The sequence below is a fragment of the Haplochromis burtoni genome, unplaced genomic scaffold, assembly GCF_018398535.1.
Source record: "Haplochromis burtoni strain Fernald_Lab_line unplaced genomic scaffold, NCSU_Asbu1 Contig_37, whole genome shotgun sequence".
Taxonomy (NCBI): domain Eukaryota; kingdom Metazoa; phylum Chordata; class Actinopteri; order Cichliformes; family Cichlidae; genus Haplochromis; species Haplochromis burtoni.
In genome coordinates this window covers 2231005-2247232 of record NW_024582398.1, presented here as the reverse complement: position 1 = coordinate 2247232, position 16228 = coordinate 2231005, and the positions used below count along the sequence as shown (strand labels likewise).

Genomic DNA, 16228 nt, shown 5'->3' with positions numbered 1-16228 from the left:
TGCAAGTGAGTCAAATTTAATATTAACGCTGTCCGCTGAAAGAGGCGGGGCGTTTGGTTTTCTTTCCCCCACCAGCATCACCACCACCACCCACTCAAACACAAACTGTGTCACACATAGAAATGTCAGTAAGCCTGTATGTCCCCCCCCCCCTCACAGAATTTATGTATAATCTGTGCAAAATAAAATACTTCAATACTTCAACTGAAAAGATCAAAAAAAAAAAAAAAAAGCAACCAAAAAACAGATAAAACGGGGCAGAACAAAGGGTATCGCCTCCGCGTGCCAACTCTTCTGAACAAATAAATAAATTCAACATCAAATGGGGCTTTGTAGAGGGGATCAGCAATCAGGAAAACAAGTGCTCTGTAAACCTTAAACATACACACACACACACACACACAAAAAGGATTATCATCCTCTCAGTTTGAAGCAAAAATTTCTGTCAGGCAATTCTGTATAAATGAACTTTGCCATCTAGTGCAGCTTCAGGATTTCCTTAAATACAGTATATTTTTCCTATATGAGCTATTACTTCTCTCACGGTGAGATAATTACCTTGACAGGAAGCATCAAGATAACCGGTAAGGACTATAGGGAGGCAAACCAAGTGGACTTGCGTTCATGGGAGCAGTAATCAGGATTCTGTTTGATGGTGCTGGTATCTTCTCTACCACAGAGCTCACAGAACACATGCATTATTACAAGTTAAAGATTTACATTTTTGGAGAAACGAGGGAGGGGAAGGGGAAATGTAGATAGCAAGGTAGTCTCTCCCAGACCCTATAATGTCCATTCCACAGATTTAAGAGCTCTTTTCTCTCCTCTCTACTTCCCCCTCACTCACTCATCTTCATCGTCCTCTTCCTCGCCATCGGAGAGAGAGGCACAGGGGTGGATCTGGCGGTATCTGTCCAACCACTTCTCCACCATCTGGGTGACCAAGGGGTGGTTACGGCGGCGAGAGCTCTTCTGCATGGCAGCCAGCATGCCTCCTTCTGTCACGCAGCAGTCCAGCCATTCCCTCAGCAGCTTTTCCTGCTGCTCCTCGTTGCCCATCTGAAGTCACACACAAAACATGCTATTAGTAATGTTCAGAAACACGCTTTCACCTCACAATAGCACATGTTAAAAGCTTTCCTGCATCAAGACTAATTTGCAAAAAACAAAGCTAAAACTGGTCTACAGCCAAAATCACTGAAACTAATGCTAAAGATTGTTAGTCGTTTCACGAGGCACTGCTACCAAAACTGGAATTTTTATTACAAAGGCCGCTCCATCCAAACTGTAGATTGAGTTTTGATGAAATGCAACAAGTATTAAATACAACTGGTAGATTTTTCATATTTTAAGATTAATGCAGTTTTAAGTACTGTGACTCAGAAATGGTACAAGTGAAAGGCTTATAACATCTGGTAGTGCGCTACATTATTACATGGTCACATGGTGAAACCAGCTTGTCTACAAGTCAAAATACACTGGGTAATTGATCCAACTGCTGTTTCTTCACATCCCAACATCCCACCTACACATAATATTTTAACCTAGCCTTGTAGACTGGGCTTTAAATGCAGTCAGCACAGTTCTTTTTGGAAATTGAGCTGGAATAACCCTGCTAGGCTTTCTAATATTCTTCATTAGCCGCTACAGTGGATCAGCCGCCTCCATAATCACACTATCCCTAGCATCCTCGTCTTTCATGCCACCCCTCTTTTTATCCTCCTTCACTACATCCATGAATCCTCCTTCCCAGTAGCTCAAATCAAACACCATCCCTCCTCTGCACATCTCCAAACCACTATACCTAAGCTGTCCCCGTGATGTACTAAATCTTAATCTTGTCCATCCTGGTCACTCCCAATAAGAAAATAAAAATTAGGACCTTTGTCTCCTCTGCCACCTCCAGCTCCGCCTCCTCTGTCAGTTCCACCGCCCGCCCCCAAAAAAAGCAGTAAAGTTCAAAAATATTTACAGTAATACCAAAATACACTTCTCAAAATTACCCAATTACCTGCTTTTTAAAGTTAAATTAAAAAAAAAAAATTAACAAATCTGCAGTTTTACAGCACAACCACAGTTCCTACCTCTTGTGCAGACAGGAAGTGAATATGCAGCAGCTTCCTTTCGCTGTCCACCAATGGCAGGAAAGTGACTGTGACATCGTCGTCAGTATTGAGGTTGGCGCCCGCACCGCGATTGTCGTAGCCGTCGTTCTCCATAGCCACCAGGGCCGAGAAGTGACCCCGTGTGTAGCCCAGGGCAATGGGGCTCTTCCAGCAGAAGCTCTGCTCCCATAACAGAGGCAGGTACACACCTGAAGACACACAAACTAGTCAAAAGGTGCTGCACGCCACAGCACTCGAGGCATCGGCCAGGAACAGGCTCGGCAACTGTTCGCTCAAATTGTGTGCAAATGTCAGCCGAGGCCGAGCGCACTCTCAGATTTGACCTGACGCTAGAGGCGGCTGCTTTTTAGCCCGCTGAAAACAACCGGTTCTTTGTGAGCAGAGACGAGCTCCGCGGTGCAGCCTGATGCGCTGCTTTTTCAGAAGTGCACCCGCCCTCAACCCTCTGGCTTCTGACAGGCCAGCTTCCAGCTCCAAAAGCACACCAGCAATCACTAAACACTTAGCGTGCAATGTACACAAAAGCTATGGTTTCAGTCTACACACATAATTACCGTAATTAAGGCAGGCCATCATAACCAGGCTGCACCCTAAACGGAACAGATACACAGCGACCATTTTATTTATTCAAATTATCAGTGCAACACACCGAATGAGGTCAAGATATTCTGGCAGCCACGCACTCCAGCTGTGCTCACTCTGCATCTCATACACAATAGCCTGTCTGTATGAGTAATTCTAATGGCCTTGTTTCATGTGGTGTTGCTGCAGGTGTTTAAAGCTGGCTCACGCCATGATAAATGTTAGAAATAAACAGCGAAGCTCACCGGGGTCAGTTTATCACAAATTCCACTCAATTTTAAAAAGTTCTTTCTGCTTAAATTAAATATTAGCAGAGCTGTAACATAAGTGACTACTACACCCTCTACAGTGCACACACGAGGGTCCAAAGCTTCACCTTTGATAGTCACATTAATAAATATTAAGAAACATACTGATCAGCAAGTGTCAGTACTCTGTTTCCATTCCCCCCCCCCCAAGATCTGACACCCTTTACAAGTTCAGGATCTGAGTTGAGAACACCGTTTTGTATTACAGCCACACGATGCCTCACCTTGAAAACGAGTGTATCCTAACGTTTCCCCACGGAAACTTTTGTAGTATTTCACTCCGTAGACTATGATGGGTCTTCGAAGAATATGTGCAAGAACAAAAATGTGGGTCTGCTCTAGGCTGGCCCCGGGCTAAAAAGAGGAGAAAAAGAAAAAGCATAAGAATAGTTAGGCATTGTGATCATACTGCAAAGAGAAAAGTATCTTATGCACAAGTATGAACGCTTTTCTTTCCTTCTCATTGGGCACATTACATAAGCACTTTTAAATATTCTACTGCTGCAATGATCTATCGCATAAAAAGGGGTTTCAAAGTTTCAGCCTTGTGGGATGGGATTTAAAAAGCTTGGTTTTTATCCTTCGGCTCTCATCTCTCCGTTGCTGTCAAAGCCTGAGACGAGGTCATCGCTTGGTAGCTTTTGCTGTGTTTGTTTGTGCTGCTGGTAGAGTGGCTCTAAGCTAAATGCCTGTAAATCCCAAGGTCACATGCTGGGGAGAGCGAGTGCTGCTTCAGCAGGCGTGCCGGTAGATCAGCTGTCTACAACTTCATCTTAGGGGATCAGCAGTAAATTGCTTATGTCCTATCTGTCATTCACACATGATCCACCATGCACAGTGCGACCCTTCCGACTGTCTTTTCCCATTTAGACTAATGCACATATATGACAATAGTTCATAGTTTCAGTAGCTTGTGCTTTATGCAGACCTTTATTTCCTCAAATAGAGTTGTTTAAAAAAAAAAACAAAAAAAACGTGGTCGAGGTCACTGCAGCAACAGAATCTGACAAAACAGCAAATCAATAGCTACACTAAAATATGTTTTGGACTTCTGGTGGTGTCGTGAAGTTGGCAAGCACAACTAATCTACTTGCAACTGCGGTGTCAGCCTGTTGAATTATATAACCGCACGCCCGTACTGACGAGATAACCTATCGGCCTGTTTGAGGCGGCGGAGTGAGCGTTGTGCACGTAACACGACTACCCGGTGTTAGAGACCAGATGGAAGAGGCTCCACGAACAGACTGATTGTGTTCATGTCAAGATATTAAGCAGATCAGCTTCTAGCTTTGAAAAGACGGTTTCAAATGATTTCAATGTAAAAGGGCTTATTTAATCGATATTTGTTCAACTGTATTAATTGTGCATATTGAGTTTCTTTGAGGATAGCTGTTTGTAAATGACAGTTTTTGAGTTGAGTGAGCAAAATATAAATGCATCCAACTATCTTATGAGTTGCCTTTCCTTGATCAAATACAGGCGATACATTGCAATTTTGATGCTTTCCACAATTATTGCAATATGACTCACACGCTTTTGCTGACTGGAGTGCTGCAAGAGTCTAATGAATATGCAAACAATGCAAGAGAGGAAAGGGACTATTGTTATGTAAATATTTTGGAGACAGACATTTTGGGTCATAAACCTTCCCGTTTTGCCTTTGTTAGTGCATCAATTTATACATCATTTTCCAGCTTTTATTTCTTTTGTAGACCAAAAAATAAAAAAAATTTAAAATGTACCACTGTCTTTAAACTCAATGGAAGTGAAGGTAGGCTGTAAACCAGAGACAACAACATAATTACCTGGCTGGCCAAAGACAGAATGAAGGCCCAGTCTTCCTGCCACTGCTCCTCTCTGAGGGAGAAATGTAAACCAAAGCTCTGCGAGTACCATGACTCCCACTCCTTCCAGCGTGTGTAAAACCTATTTAAAAAAAAAAAAAGAATATTATTATACTATTTTCAAAGCTTATTGAATTAAAGGTGACCTCGAGCTCAGCCTGCTTATATAGAATGGATTACTTTATGTATCCATTTACAGAGCTTCTAAAGAGCTACACTTTAAGTGCCAGAGGTCTTAATTATACATAAACAGAACAATCCACACACCTGCAATGCTCATTAAAAGGACTTTTACCCATGTTTTTTGTCTTGTATGAGTGTAGTCTATAGGCATGTCCTCTAGAAAGAATATTCTGTTATACACCAGTTTGAAAATCTGGATTTACAGTCACTCGTATTCCAAGAATAAAGCAAAAACTTTAGAATAAATATAATTATGATGTAAACAGGTCATAAATTCACAAAGAAAAAAAAACAAAGTGCTTGTGTTAAAGTGAATCGAATCAATACAATAAAGTCTAATTAAATAAAATAGCATAACTTGGTAGAGGGGGAAATGATGAATGACTTTTTTTGTTGTTGTTTTAATGTGTCCAGTCTTGTTTGCAGTTTATTTCTTTCAGTTCGTCTGCTCTCGCTTTGTTTTTATGCAGATAACACGAGGCGCTTTTTTGAATATGCAACATGAACTGAGAGCAGCCTGTGAAAATGTTCAAGTGTCAAGTATCAGACTACAGGAACTGTGTAGGGCTGAGCCTCTCACCAGTGGGAGCAGTCGTGCAGGCTGTCGTGGAGAGCCTTGCGGAGGACAGAGTCCTTGTCGTAGATGCCCCAGGTGGCCTGCAGAACAGAGTCCAACAGGCAGTCTCCGGCAGTGCGGTTCCACAAGGCGTAGAGGCGACTGTCCAGGCGTGTCCCCAGCTCCAGAGACCAGTTGATAACAGGAGATTCCTCTTCCAGTTCTATAAACAGATATAAATGTGCGATTGGGTATTGAGGACTCCAAGACAATAACTAATCAAGTTCTGTGTTGTTGCAGTGAAAACACAAAAGAGGAACTTGTTTTACACTGGCTGCATTTATTTTCTCCGCTAATATATTTGATAGTTTAATGAAAAGAATCAAAAACAAAAAAAATTGTGTTTCCAAAAACTCAGCATGGGATTGCACAGATGCTGCGTTAAGCGTTTCAGATGTGCAGCTGCTGCAGCCGCTATTTCCGCAGGGACAAAATGCAAAACCTGCTTTTCTGCATTTCTCTTCCCATCGTGAAATATTATTAAACACATCTCCCTGAATATGCAATCATATTCTGCACCAGAAACTCAAGGCAGCTCTATCCAGTAGCCCACTTTAAGGTGGCTTAAATGGGTCATAACACTCCTTTTATATCTTCGTTGAAACACAAAACACACACACAGCTGCACTGGGAGAGTGTCATTAGATAAGTATGTGGGAGGGAAACTAGTGAGCTCAATTAACCTAATTAGAGGAGGAAAAGAAGACGAAGCAGGAGGTGGGGAGCTGATTGAAGACAAACACAGGCGGGGAAGATGCTAGTTTAAAGTCCCTTCTATTGCAGGACGTGAATGGCTGAAAACATGCAACTGGACAGATTGAGAATATGACACAGGATATAAAGAATGACATCTTCAGTACCTTTCTGCACATCTCGATCTAACACCTCATCAAACAACTTCTCCTGGACAGCAGGCGGCAAGTCTTCTATATCTGCAGAGAAACATGGGAAAGATAGGTTTTCATGCTCGTTATAACCGAATGGTAGACAAGGCCGAGGGCAACATAAATGCTACAGTAATGACACACAGAGGGGATGTTCTTCACTGGATGGCATTTTGTCAATGGCACACTGTAAATACAAGCTCTGTGTATTGAACTGTGCACACACAAAGCCAGAACACTGGTGGCTGTTCTCTGGTTCAATAGTGAATGGCACTGGCTTTGTCTGAGAGCAAGAGAGACACAAACAGACAAAGCGAGAGAGCGAGTGCCCTGCAGCTGGCCTCGGGCCAAATTCACTCTGTAGAGAAATGCTTGGCATTAGACGCGCACACACAAAAATTCGAATTTATATGCAAAGGCTTCATAATCTTTGCTCCCAGGGGCAGCAGCAGGACTAGATCAGAACAGTGGGTGTTCTTAAAAGTAAAGTGCATGTCATTTCAGTGAAGACATAATGCCACAGGGACGAGCTGATGTTTCTCTGAGCGATGCGGCGGGGTCCTATTCTTACACTCAAGTTCACACATTGACAATTTAGACATTTATACTGTGTAGAAGAAAATTCTACAAAGAAGCCATGAATAGAATCCCAAAGAGCACAAAAGTAATTATTTCCCCATTGTTTGCTTCCAGAGTAAATGGAGCCAGTAATATTCCGTGTCAGACATGACAAATATTAAGACTGGTTGTTGGGGTGGGAGTTTAATCTGAGCTGTTTATTGAGGCTACAGGAAAAATTATATATTTCTGCGAGCACAGGCCCATAAAGCAAAAATGATAAAGGGATAAACAGGAAGAGAGGTTAGATTACACGCACAAACACACACCAATAAAAAATAAATAAATAAATAAATAAATAAAAAAAAAAGGGGTATAAGCATTAAGTACCTGCGGGCAGAGTAAAAGTGACCAAGTCGGTGAGGAAGTAACAGGTGAAGTCTCCTTTACGTTGACGTAGTGAAGATGCAATCTCTCTGCGGATCTGCTCCGTCAGCTCGGGACACACCATGGAAGGGATGCACTTGGCTGCTTGCTGGCTCACCTTGTAGACATGCACACAGATTAACAATTTTTATTTTACAATGAAATTAAAAGATTCAAATGAATTTGTGAACTTTGAACTATATAACTAAAACTAAGCTAGCTTATCTACACTTAAGACACGTCTGCAAATGTACTACCCCAAAAGATTTGTTATGCTAAATGCTTGCCCTCCCAAACTGAAAATTCAAAACCGCAAGCTCCACCCACGACATTATGGTAGCGCGCCAGATGTTGTCCATCAGCTGCAGCACGCCAGGAGGGTTAGCATCAAAAGCTGGGCAGGCACAGTGCCAATTCTATTAAACAGAAGCATTGTATTCACCCACACTGCATGCCGAGAGTGAATGCGCTGCCATCCTGTGCACTCGGATACACTGTTGTCTTCTCTTGCTCACAATTTTGTTTGAATTGTCAATTCCAGTTTTAGTAGTGTTAGTGAATCTTCTCAAACAGAGACGAGACCCTTGACACATACTCATACGGCGTCGAGACATGGTTCCCATGCATTTCACGCAGCACAAAAGAGGAAGTTGGTCCACCTTACCCACCCAAGCATTTGTCATACTGGGGACCAAACTCTCCCATGCATAGTAAAGACCTGCCTTTCTATGCTTGCCAACATGCTTCCTGTGCCTTTTCCTAATCACTGTTTGCGCTCCGAACCACATCAACTCTGTTATCATGCCCCATAAGAAACAATGACAGAATAGCAGCAATTCTAATACCCCCCTAATTCTAAAAAAGTGCTTTTCTGCTGTATTTCTATGCATTAGGAGCATCTATTTTTCATTATATAGCACACTTGGTAAGGAGCAATTATAAGCTGTTGTGGCTGATAATGAGAAATACAAAAAAGCACTTAAAAATGAAAAGTTTCTGTAACATAAAGAGACTTTACAGGCATGTTAGAATTTTTAGGATCTTTTTATAAAAACTGACATAAATCCTCTTAAGATTAAAAACTTATGGCAAATTTTTGCTCAAAGATTCAAGACCATGCTTACCTCTGTTAGCAGAATGGCGAGCATGTCCTGCCTTTGAAAGCGAATAGCCAGATGTACCAGAGTGAAGCCTACATCAAAAGCTGAGGACCGATTAAGGAGCTGCACCTCGTCTGCAGTGAGCTGTCGGGCAATGTCGCCACCGGATGACTTATAAGCTTCTACTGCCGCCAGGTCTCCCTCCACAACGCCTGCAGGAGAGGAAGGAAGGAAGGTTAAAAAATAAATAAATAAATAAATAAATAAATATCAAAAGGAAAAATAATGGAAAACAACTGTTAAAAGTGATGAATCAGTGCCTAAATATTGCTGACACAGCTTCTTTTCTAGGATTTTGTGTAGAGAGGCTACCAAACTTTAATAGAGTGACTCATGTCAGCATAGTCGGCCATTTATGTCTTCACATGACATACACATTCAAGTGCGGTGCATCGATATAGGGAAGACTAAATGATACAACACAAGCCATTTAACAGCACTACAAGTACAACCTCAGAGCTGACCATAAAAGGTTCAACACCTTTGTAAACATCATAACCCATCTGCAATGTAGCCTTTATTACTTTGGATTAGTATTACTTAGGCATACTGAAACAAGCAAGTGTATTCAAAAGATAATCAAAAGAACATACATGTATCAGCAAAAAAAACAACAACATTAAAATCCATTTTAAAAATGGTTTAGATATATTTTTTGGAGCAGCTTCAATCCCCATGTCTGTTCTTGTAGAAGCAAGATGTAACAGACAGCTTTAAATGTGCTAACACAACATCGCAAGTCACAATTTATTAATATTAAAACCTGGGAGAAATTTGCAAAACAAATTCAACTAGAGGAAAAAATTTAATAGGGCCTTGATGTCATTCGACAGCTCTGATGACCTTTAGATGTAGCCACGAGCTAACCGAGTGCAAGAACAGTTATCACACTGTCGGGCTACTACATAGCAGAACAGACAGAACAGTGTAGCTGTAATGTGGAGCCATCAGAGAGCTGTGTAACACATAGGACAGTGTGTTGAACCTACTAGTCTCAACATCTGTTATGAGTGAAACAGCCAGGTAGCAAACAGGACACTGGAAGAGCCGCTTTATTTAAACTGGCTGCCTTACATCAGGATGTTCTCTCAGGCAGGGAAGAGGACAGTTGAGTGAATCTGGACTAAAACATTCCAAGCATGACCCTTCTCATTTTACACATACTGGGTGACATTTTGCAAACAGATCTATAAATACATGCAGAATGATTTGAGTTGCAATAGCTGTTGCTATGCGGGAGACCTCAAAGGAACTCAAGAATGTGGTGACCCGTTTTCAGTGAATACAGGCAGTTTTGCTAAATTTAGACTTAGATAAACAAACCGTAAACCTTTGTCTGGGCTCTGTTCTTCCAAACCATTAATAGAAGGCCAACATCAAGTGTGCTCAAGTGAGGCAGTACACTTAATGTGGGCTGCCTCACAGAATATGAAGGCCCGCACTAAAACGTGATGAACTTTAAAAAACATTTCCATCGGTCAGCTTAATGGTTTCTCTTCGTTCAATATTTTGTTACCCAAGCATGTGGTTACATGCTGAACTACATTTTTAAACAGTGATTCCCAATAAAGCATGCACTGCAGTGCAATCGACAAACGAGGTTTCACCAAGATGATAGCTAGGATCCTTAAATTCTTGTTATCATCATCATAGCAGTCTGGTACCCGACCCAAGACAAATTTACTTACTCCCTGACGCAACAGCACAAATGTCACGCAAAAAAAACAGTGGTAGTTCATGGGGTTCAAGTATCACTGGATCTTGTTTGCAACTGGAGGAAGAGTGGAGTGGGAGACTGACGGCATCTGCACTGATGTGCACGCTGTAACCAGTTTGTCGTGGTGAAGAGTGAGCTCAGCGTCAAGCTGAAGCTGTTGATTTACTGGTCGATCTATGTTCCTACCCTTCCCTGTGGCCGTGAGCTCTGGGTAGTGACCCAAAAGAACTGATTGCTCATTTCCGCTGCTTTTATCAGCAATCTGCAACTAGTGTACCCTTAGAGATAGGATGACGAGAATGGCAGTTCAAAAGAGGGTCAGTGTTCAGGCAGTTGACTATGATACCTCCTGGATGGCTCTTAGTTGAGGGGATTCTAGCATATCCAACTGGGAGGAGACCCAGTGCAATCCTAAAACATGCAGGAGAGATTACATTTCTCACCTGGCTGTCTCCCATGACATCACTGATTAGACTGCTGCATCAAGTCCCTGATAAACGGGAATGGATAGATGGAGAGATATCCTACTGGTTAAGGCAGCTAGGTTTGCAAAAAAACCAAAAAAAAAAACCCAGACCTTTCTTGTGTGACTCATACCAATCTTTGTAATATAAAACAAAAGCAATAAAAGAGAAGTTATGAAGACTTTCTAAAAACCGAGAAACAAGTAATTGGATGGTCAAGTAATGTGCATTGGCATGTTGAGCATGCCAGATTTCTCGACCAGTATTAGGGCTGCCACGATTAGTCGACTAGTCACGATTACGTCGACTATCAAAATCATCGACGACCGATTTAATAGTCGACGCGTCGTTTGAAGCTTTGTAAGATCACAAAAGACGCAGGAATGAGTAGTAGAATTTAAGAGTGCAATAACGGACTGAAACAGAAGATGGCAGCACTGCATGTACAAGGATGCCAGCTGCTGTTAAACCCCGAAGAAGAAGAAGTAGCTCTGTCCCAGAATTCATAGCGTAGCCCAGCTCAGTTTCCAACAATGGCGGCAGCTAGTTAGCTTTAATATTACTCTTATTATTCTTTCTGGGTCACAAAATAAACGTTTAACATATTTTCAGGCGAGAATGTAGCTGTGTAAACCACAAATATCTGCTCAGTTTATCAAGACACCACATATTTTCAAAAGCGCTTTTCGGAGACGTCTGTTACCCACTAGCTCGATAGCTAGCCGGGGGCAAGGCTCACTAGAGTCCGTGAGAACACCGGACTCCCAGCAAATCGTTTTCAAACCCACTGCCGTCTTTCACTACTCAGGTTAAATATATATAAGGCTACGTTCACACTGCAGGCGAAAGCGCATCAAATCCGATTTTTTTTTACCCTATGCGACCCATATCCGATCATGGTATGACAGTGTGAACGGCACAAATCCGATCTGGGTCACTTTCGTATGTGACTGAATCCGATACATATCCGATGTTTTAGAAAGCGACTGCTGTTTGAACGGTCAGGTCGCATTAAATCCGTCTTTTACGTCACCGACACAAGACAGACGCCAATTATCAGCTCCGGAGAAGGGCCCGAGAAGACATCGCGAACGAGCGCTTCCTGGCCATCCAGTGTAGATGTCAGTAAAACTGTTGGGAAGACATCGTTGGAGAAACGTGAACATTTTATTTGTACTGTATAATCTGCAGATTCTGACAGAAATCTGCAACTATCCTTTGAAGCACCGCTCCTCTAAAACAGCAATAAGGATAATTATTAGGTTATTTACATTATTATGTAAATAACAAAATAGCTTAAAGCAAAAATTGGGAAACGTAAAGTCCGAAGTCTTTATATTAACGGCCATCTGTCAAACAATACTGTTTGGTCTGGGTTTAAACAAAGCGCGTTGTGTGTGAAGTCTTCTTTTGCACATGCGGGCCACTTTGAGCGTTCACACTAGAGCGCGTTTGCTGTCGCATTTTATTTGTAGTGTGAACACGCAGACCAAAAAAAAAAAAAAAAAAAAAATCAGATTTGATCAAAAAATAAAAAAAATAAAAATAAATCGGAATGAGCAATAAGACCTGCAGTGTGAACGTATCTGCAAATTTCATTCAAATTTAATAAACTATCATCTTGTCTTTATTTTTAGTTAGCACATACCATAAACACTTAAAGCTGTAAGCTAATGATAGTTATATAAGAGCAGATGCATGCTAGTGCAATAAGCTGTACGTTTTACGTCCAATAAATGCATGATCTGATTAGTTGACTAATCGCAAAAATAATCGGTGACTAGTCGACTATCAAAATAATGGTTTGTGGCAGCCCTAACCAGTATTTTATCTTTCGGAGCGCTGTATGGGTCCTTTCATTTAATGTAAATGAAGACATTTAAGTTTTAGCAACTGCAACCCATTAAAAGATTAGGCTATGTAATATTCGTCCCCATAATGACCCAATCACCCAGAGATGGGTCATAGAGGTTTTTAGGCATGATGGTTTGTGGTTTTATCCCAACTAGAACGCCTCATTACGCCCTCAGTGAACTAACATGTCAGAATATTTTGCCTTTGCATGCTTGACAAGGTCAGCTTCATGAGAGCATGTCTGATCCCAGCAGTGCCTACAGTCTGATCAATGCACATCATGCAGGTTGTGAAAGACTTTGAGCTAATATTGGTCTGCGCTTAACAAATACACAGTCTGACATTGTTTCTCAATCAGCTGCTCCACAGTAACCTATGATTATCTAAAAGTAATGTGCTGGAACAAATGAAATCAATGTCTGTTTGTGTTTGTTTCTCGATATCTCTCACCATAAGTACTACAAAGTGGTGGGCTTGCATTTTTTGAATCATCTGAAAAATTCAGTTCATCGTCGAGATTAATTTAATCTTCTGAAAGCAAAACAAACAGAGGTCCTTGATAATGTTTTTTTCTCCCACACCACATTATCAGGAACCGCATCGAAATATAAACAGAGCGGCAACAGCAAGAGACACCAGTTAGGTTTTTCACTGAAACAAAAGAACCATAATACAAAAACATGTCCGCTTCCTTTTGTGGGAAAGCACAATCAATGGGAATCATCTGATTTTGGCTCTTGTACGGAGCACAAAAAACATTAAAGTAGAACTGCAGGAACACAGTAAAGTGAAGTGAGATCGTGTTTTCAGACCTGAGGAAGTGCTTGGCCATAACATACTCGACTCAGGCACTTCCTCCACTGACAAACACTTTGAAGAGCACATGCAGTATATCCGTAAAGAGTCAGAGACATGGTAAGAAGAAGAAAAGAAAAAAGGCTCAGCCATATTTACAGTTAATACATGAGTCTTCCCATGTCTTTAAGGACAGCGGTAGGGAGAGGGGAAAAAAGAAAACGACCAAAAAAAAAAAAAATACTGCCAAGTTCAATCAGTGCAAAGGTCAAGGGGACGTTGATCATGTGCTGCACTCATGTTTTTTTTTTTCCTTCTGTTTTTTGTTGACTGTTTTTAATATCCTGTCAATGTTATTTTTACCTCTTGGGGGGCTCTGTTCAGCACATACGCACCACTGTTTACAGGGTCTATTGACTGTGAGCCAGGAGACTCTCTGCTCCATGGGCTGCACTTGCACTACGCTGCCCAGACGGCCCATTCATCCCCACCAGCTGGGAAGCACTCACACCCTCTCAGTTGCTCAAAGATGCTCTCAGAGCCCAAGTAAAAGCACTGGGAACATCAGTGGTGAGTTGGACCAAATTCCTACTTTCCCTTTTACCACATTTTATGGTTTTTTCATTGCAGTCAGCAGTATTTACCTGATGGCACCGCCCTATGAAATAACACAGCAGGAATTTCTTCTGTACTCTAATATTTGGAGACTAAACAATGAGTCATGCCGTCACTCATTTATAAAATACAAAGTGGCTCTTAGTGCTGTGCAACCTTGGCACTTTGCAGAGTGATGCACCATCTGCAATGTAATAACACAGAAAATGTGTTGCATTGGGGACAATAACTGCCACCTCTGTCTGGAGTACAATGCTTTGCTGTCGCTTAGCATGACATCACAGACACACACAAAAAAAGTGTTGTTATAAGAAAAACATGACATAGGGGAGTGTATTCTTTTTAAACAAAATTAAGAAACAAGCACATTTTCACATCATTCATTTGCTATGAACCAACTGATCTCGTAATCGATGCAGAAATTACATGTAACGTAGAAAGGGAAAAAAAACTCACCAGCACATGCACTAAGAAACAGCCAGTCAGTTTTCTTCATTCGGTTCCTAATCTGCTTTAACCTCTTGAAGTCGACTTCTTGTTCCTCTTTGCTCATGGCTCCAGCTGCAAGCTCTATCCTCTGGAAATCCATAGTGACATGATCTTCCCTCTTGGGCATAGGAGGGGATCTCCTTTGCCCCTGGCCTTCGCTACAACTGCCCCTCCACCGAGCCCTGTCTTGCTCATTGATTACGGGTGAGGGCTCCGCAGACTCGGCCAGCTCTATGGCTTCTTGGTTGTTGGGCCTGGGGAGGTCACACACCACACATTTTGTAGTTCTGGGCCAGTTCTGGTAAGTGCAGGCGGTACATGTCCAGTGCTGTTGGTGGGTGTTGAGTCTGTTTCTGTCATTATACTCCTCACAGGTATCCACAGGAGAGTGGAGAGCAGGGCGGCAACCTGCATTGGAGCCTGACGTCTGTGGGGACTCAGTGGGGCTGCTGGTCCTCGGGCGCTGACAGAGGCACTGTGTGCAACGGATGGCACGAGGCCAGTTCAGATAGGTGCACATCTGGCAGGACCACTTATTGGCAATCTCAGCCATACTGGGTGACCTGACTCTAGGCCTGGCACTGGAATCAGGACAGATGAGGAGGCTGCTGCCACTTTCACTTCTAGAAGGCTCCCACTCCAGTCCGGGGTCCAGATCAGGACTGTTTTTGTAAGGTTCCTCTGTAATAATGGGTCCCCTCAACCTCGGTGCACGGCACATAGTACATTTGATTGCAGATGGCCAGTTTTCATAGGTGCAGTAGTCACAGGCCCACTTTATCCTCTGCTCCGTCATTGTGGACTACTTTAGTTGGATGCACTGTTGTGAAAAATCCCGTTAGAGTTGAGACATAAACAATAGCTCTGAGAATAATCTCGAATAAGCAGGTATTACAAACCATTGTGTTTAGATATAAGAATTCCGTCCAGCATATGCTCCAGCAGTTTGTAAACTAACCTGCATCTGATCGGGCACATTCAATGACACACTGGCAAGATTACATTTTAGAGTGTTTGATTTGAATCCTTAATAATCCGTAACCCTAAGAAGAATGGTTAACAGCGCGGTTTTAACTCATCTGACTAAAGACACTATTGCGTTACTCTGCAGTTATGTCTTTAGCTTTAGCTTGCTAGCTACTGAGCTAACCTCCTAGCATATATAGAGCTAACTGCCATCAAATCCAACGATTAACGCGCACGACGGAGCATACAGTCATGGAAAAGGTCATAATTTCATTCATGTGAAGAAAAATGTGATAATCTTACCGTTTCGTGACTGCGCTGCGCCGCCGAAAACCACAACAAACCCTTCTCGTTCACTCCCCCTCCTCCCCTCCTCTCCTCCTCCTCCGGCTCAATCAAACCTTTCCCAATCCGAATGATTTCGACTCCTCTGCCCTCTCACATGTTTACCTTCATGGACTCGTTAACCACTGGCGGAACAAAGCAATCCCCGGCAAAGCCTGGAACACCTCGAATCATCGTTTAAATCCGCGACTCTCCGTGGTTTACATTGCCTCCGTGTTGTTTAATGGCGGCGACAGCAGACAAATGAGTAGCAGAGCCAAAATAAACGCTGGCCTGCCTCCGTCACCAATCATCTG

General features: G+C 42.3%; 1 protein-coding gene across 1 annotated transcript; it reads right to left on the bottom strand.

Moving 5' to 3' along the window:
* Positions 1-16222, bottom strand: zranb1a (zinc finger, RAN-binding domain containing 1a). The gene is made up of 10 exons (XM_005919511.3): positions 15891-16222; positions 14589-15441; positions 8652-8839; positions 7492-7645; positions 6520-6591; positions 5624-5822; positions 4822-4942; positions 3241-3370; positions 2085-2314; positions 1-1059 (listed from the first exon to the last, which is right to left on the bottom strand). Exons 2-10 carry the CDS (start codon positions 15415-15417, stop codon positions 844-846), a joined length of 2139 nt encoding a protein of 712 aa, XP_005919573.1. The 5' UTR covers positions 15418-15441; positions 15891-16222; the 3' UTR covers positions 1-843.
* Positions 16223-16228: the final 6 nt, after the last annotated feature.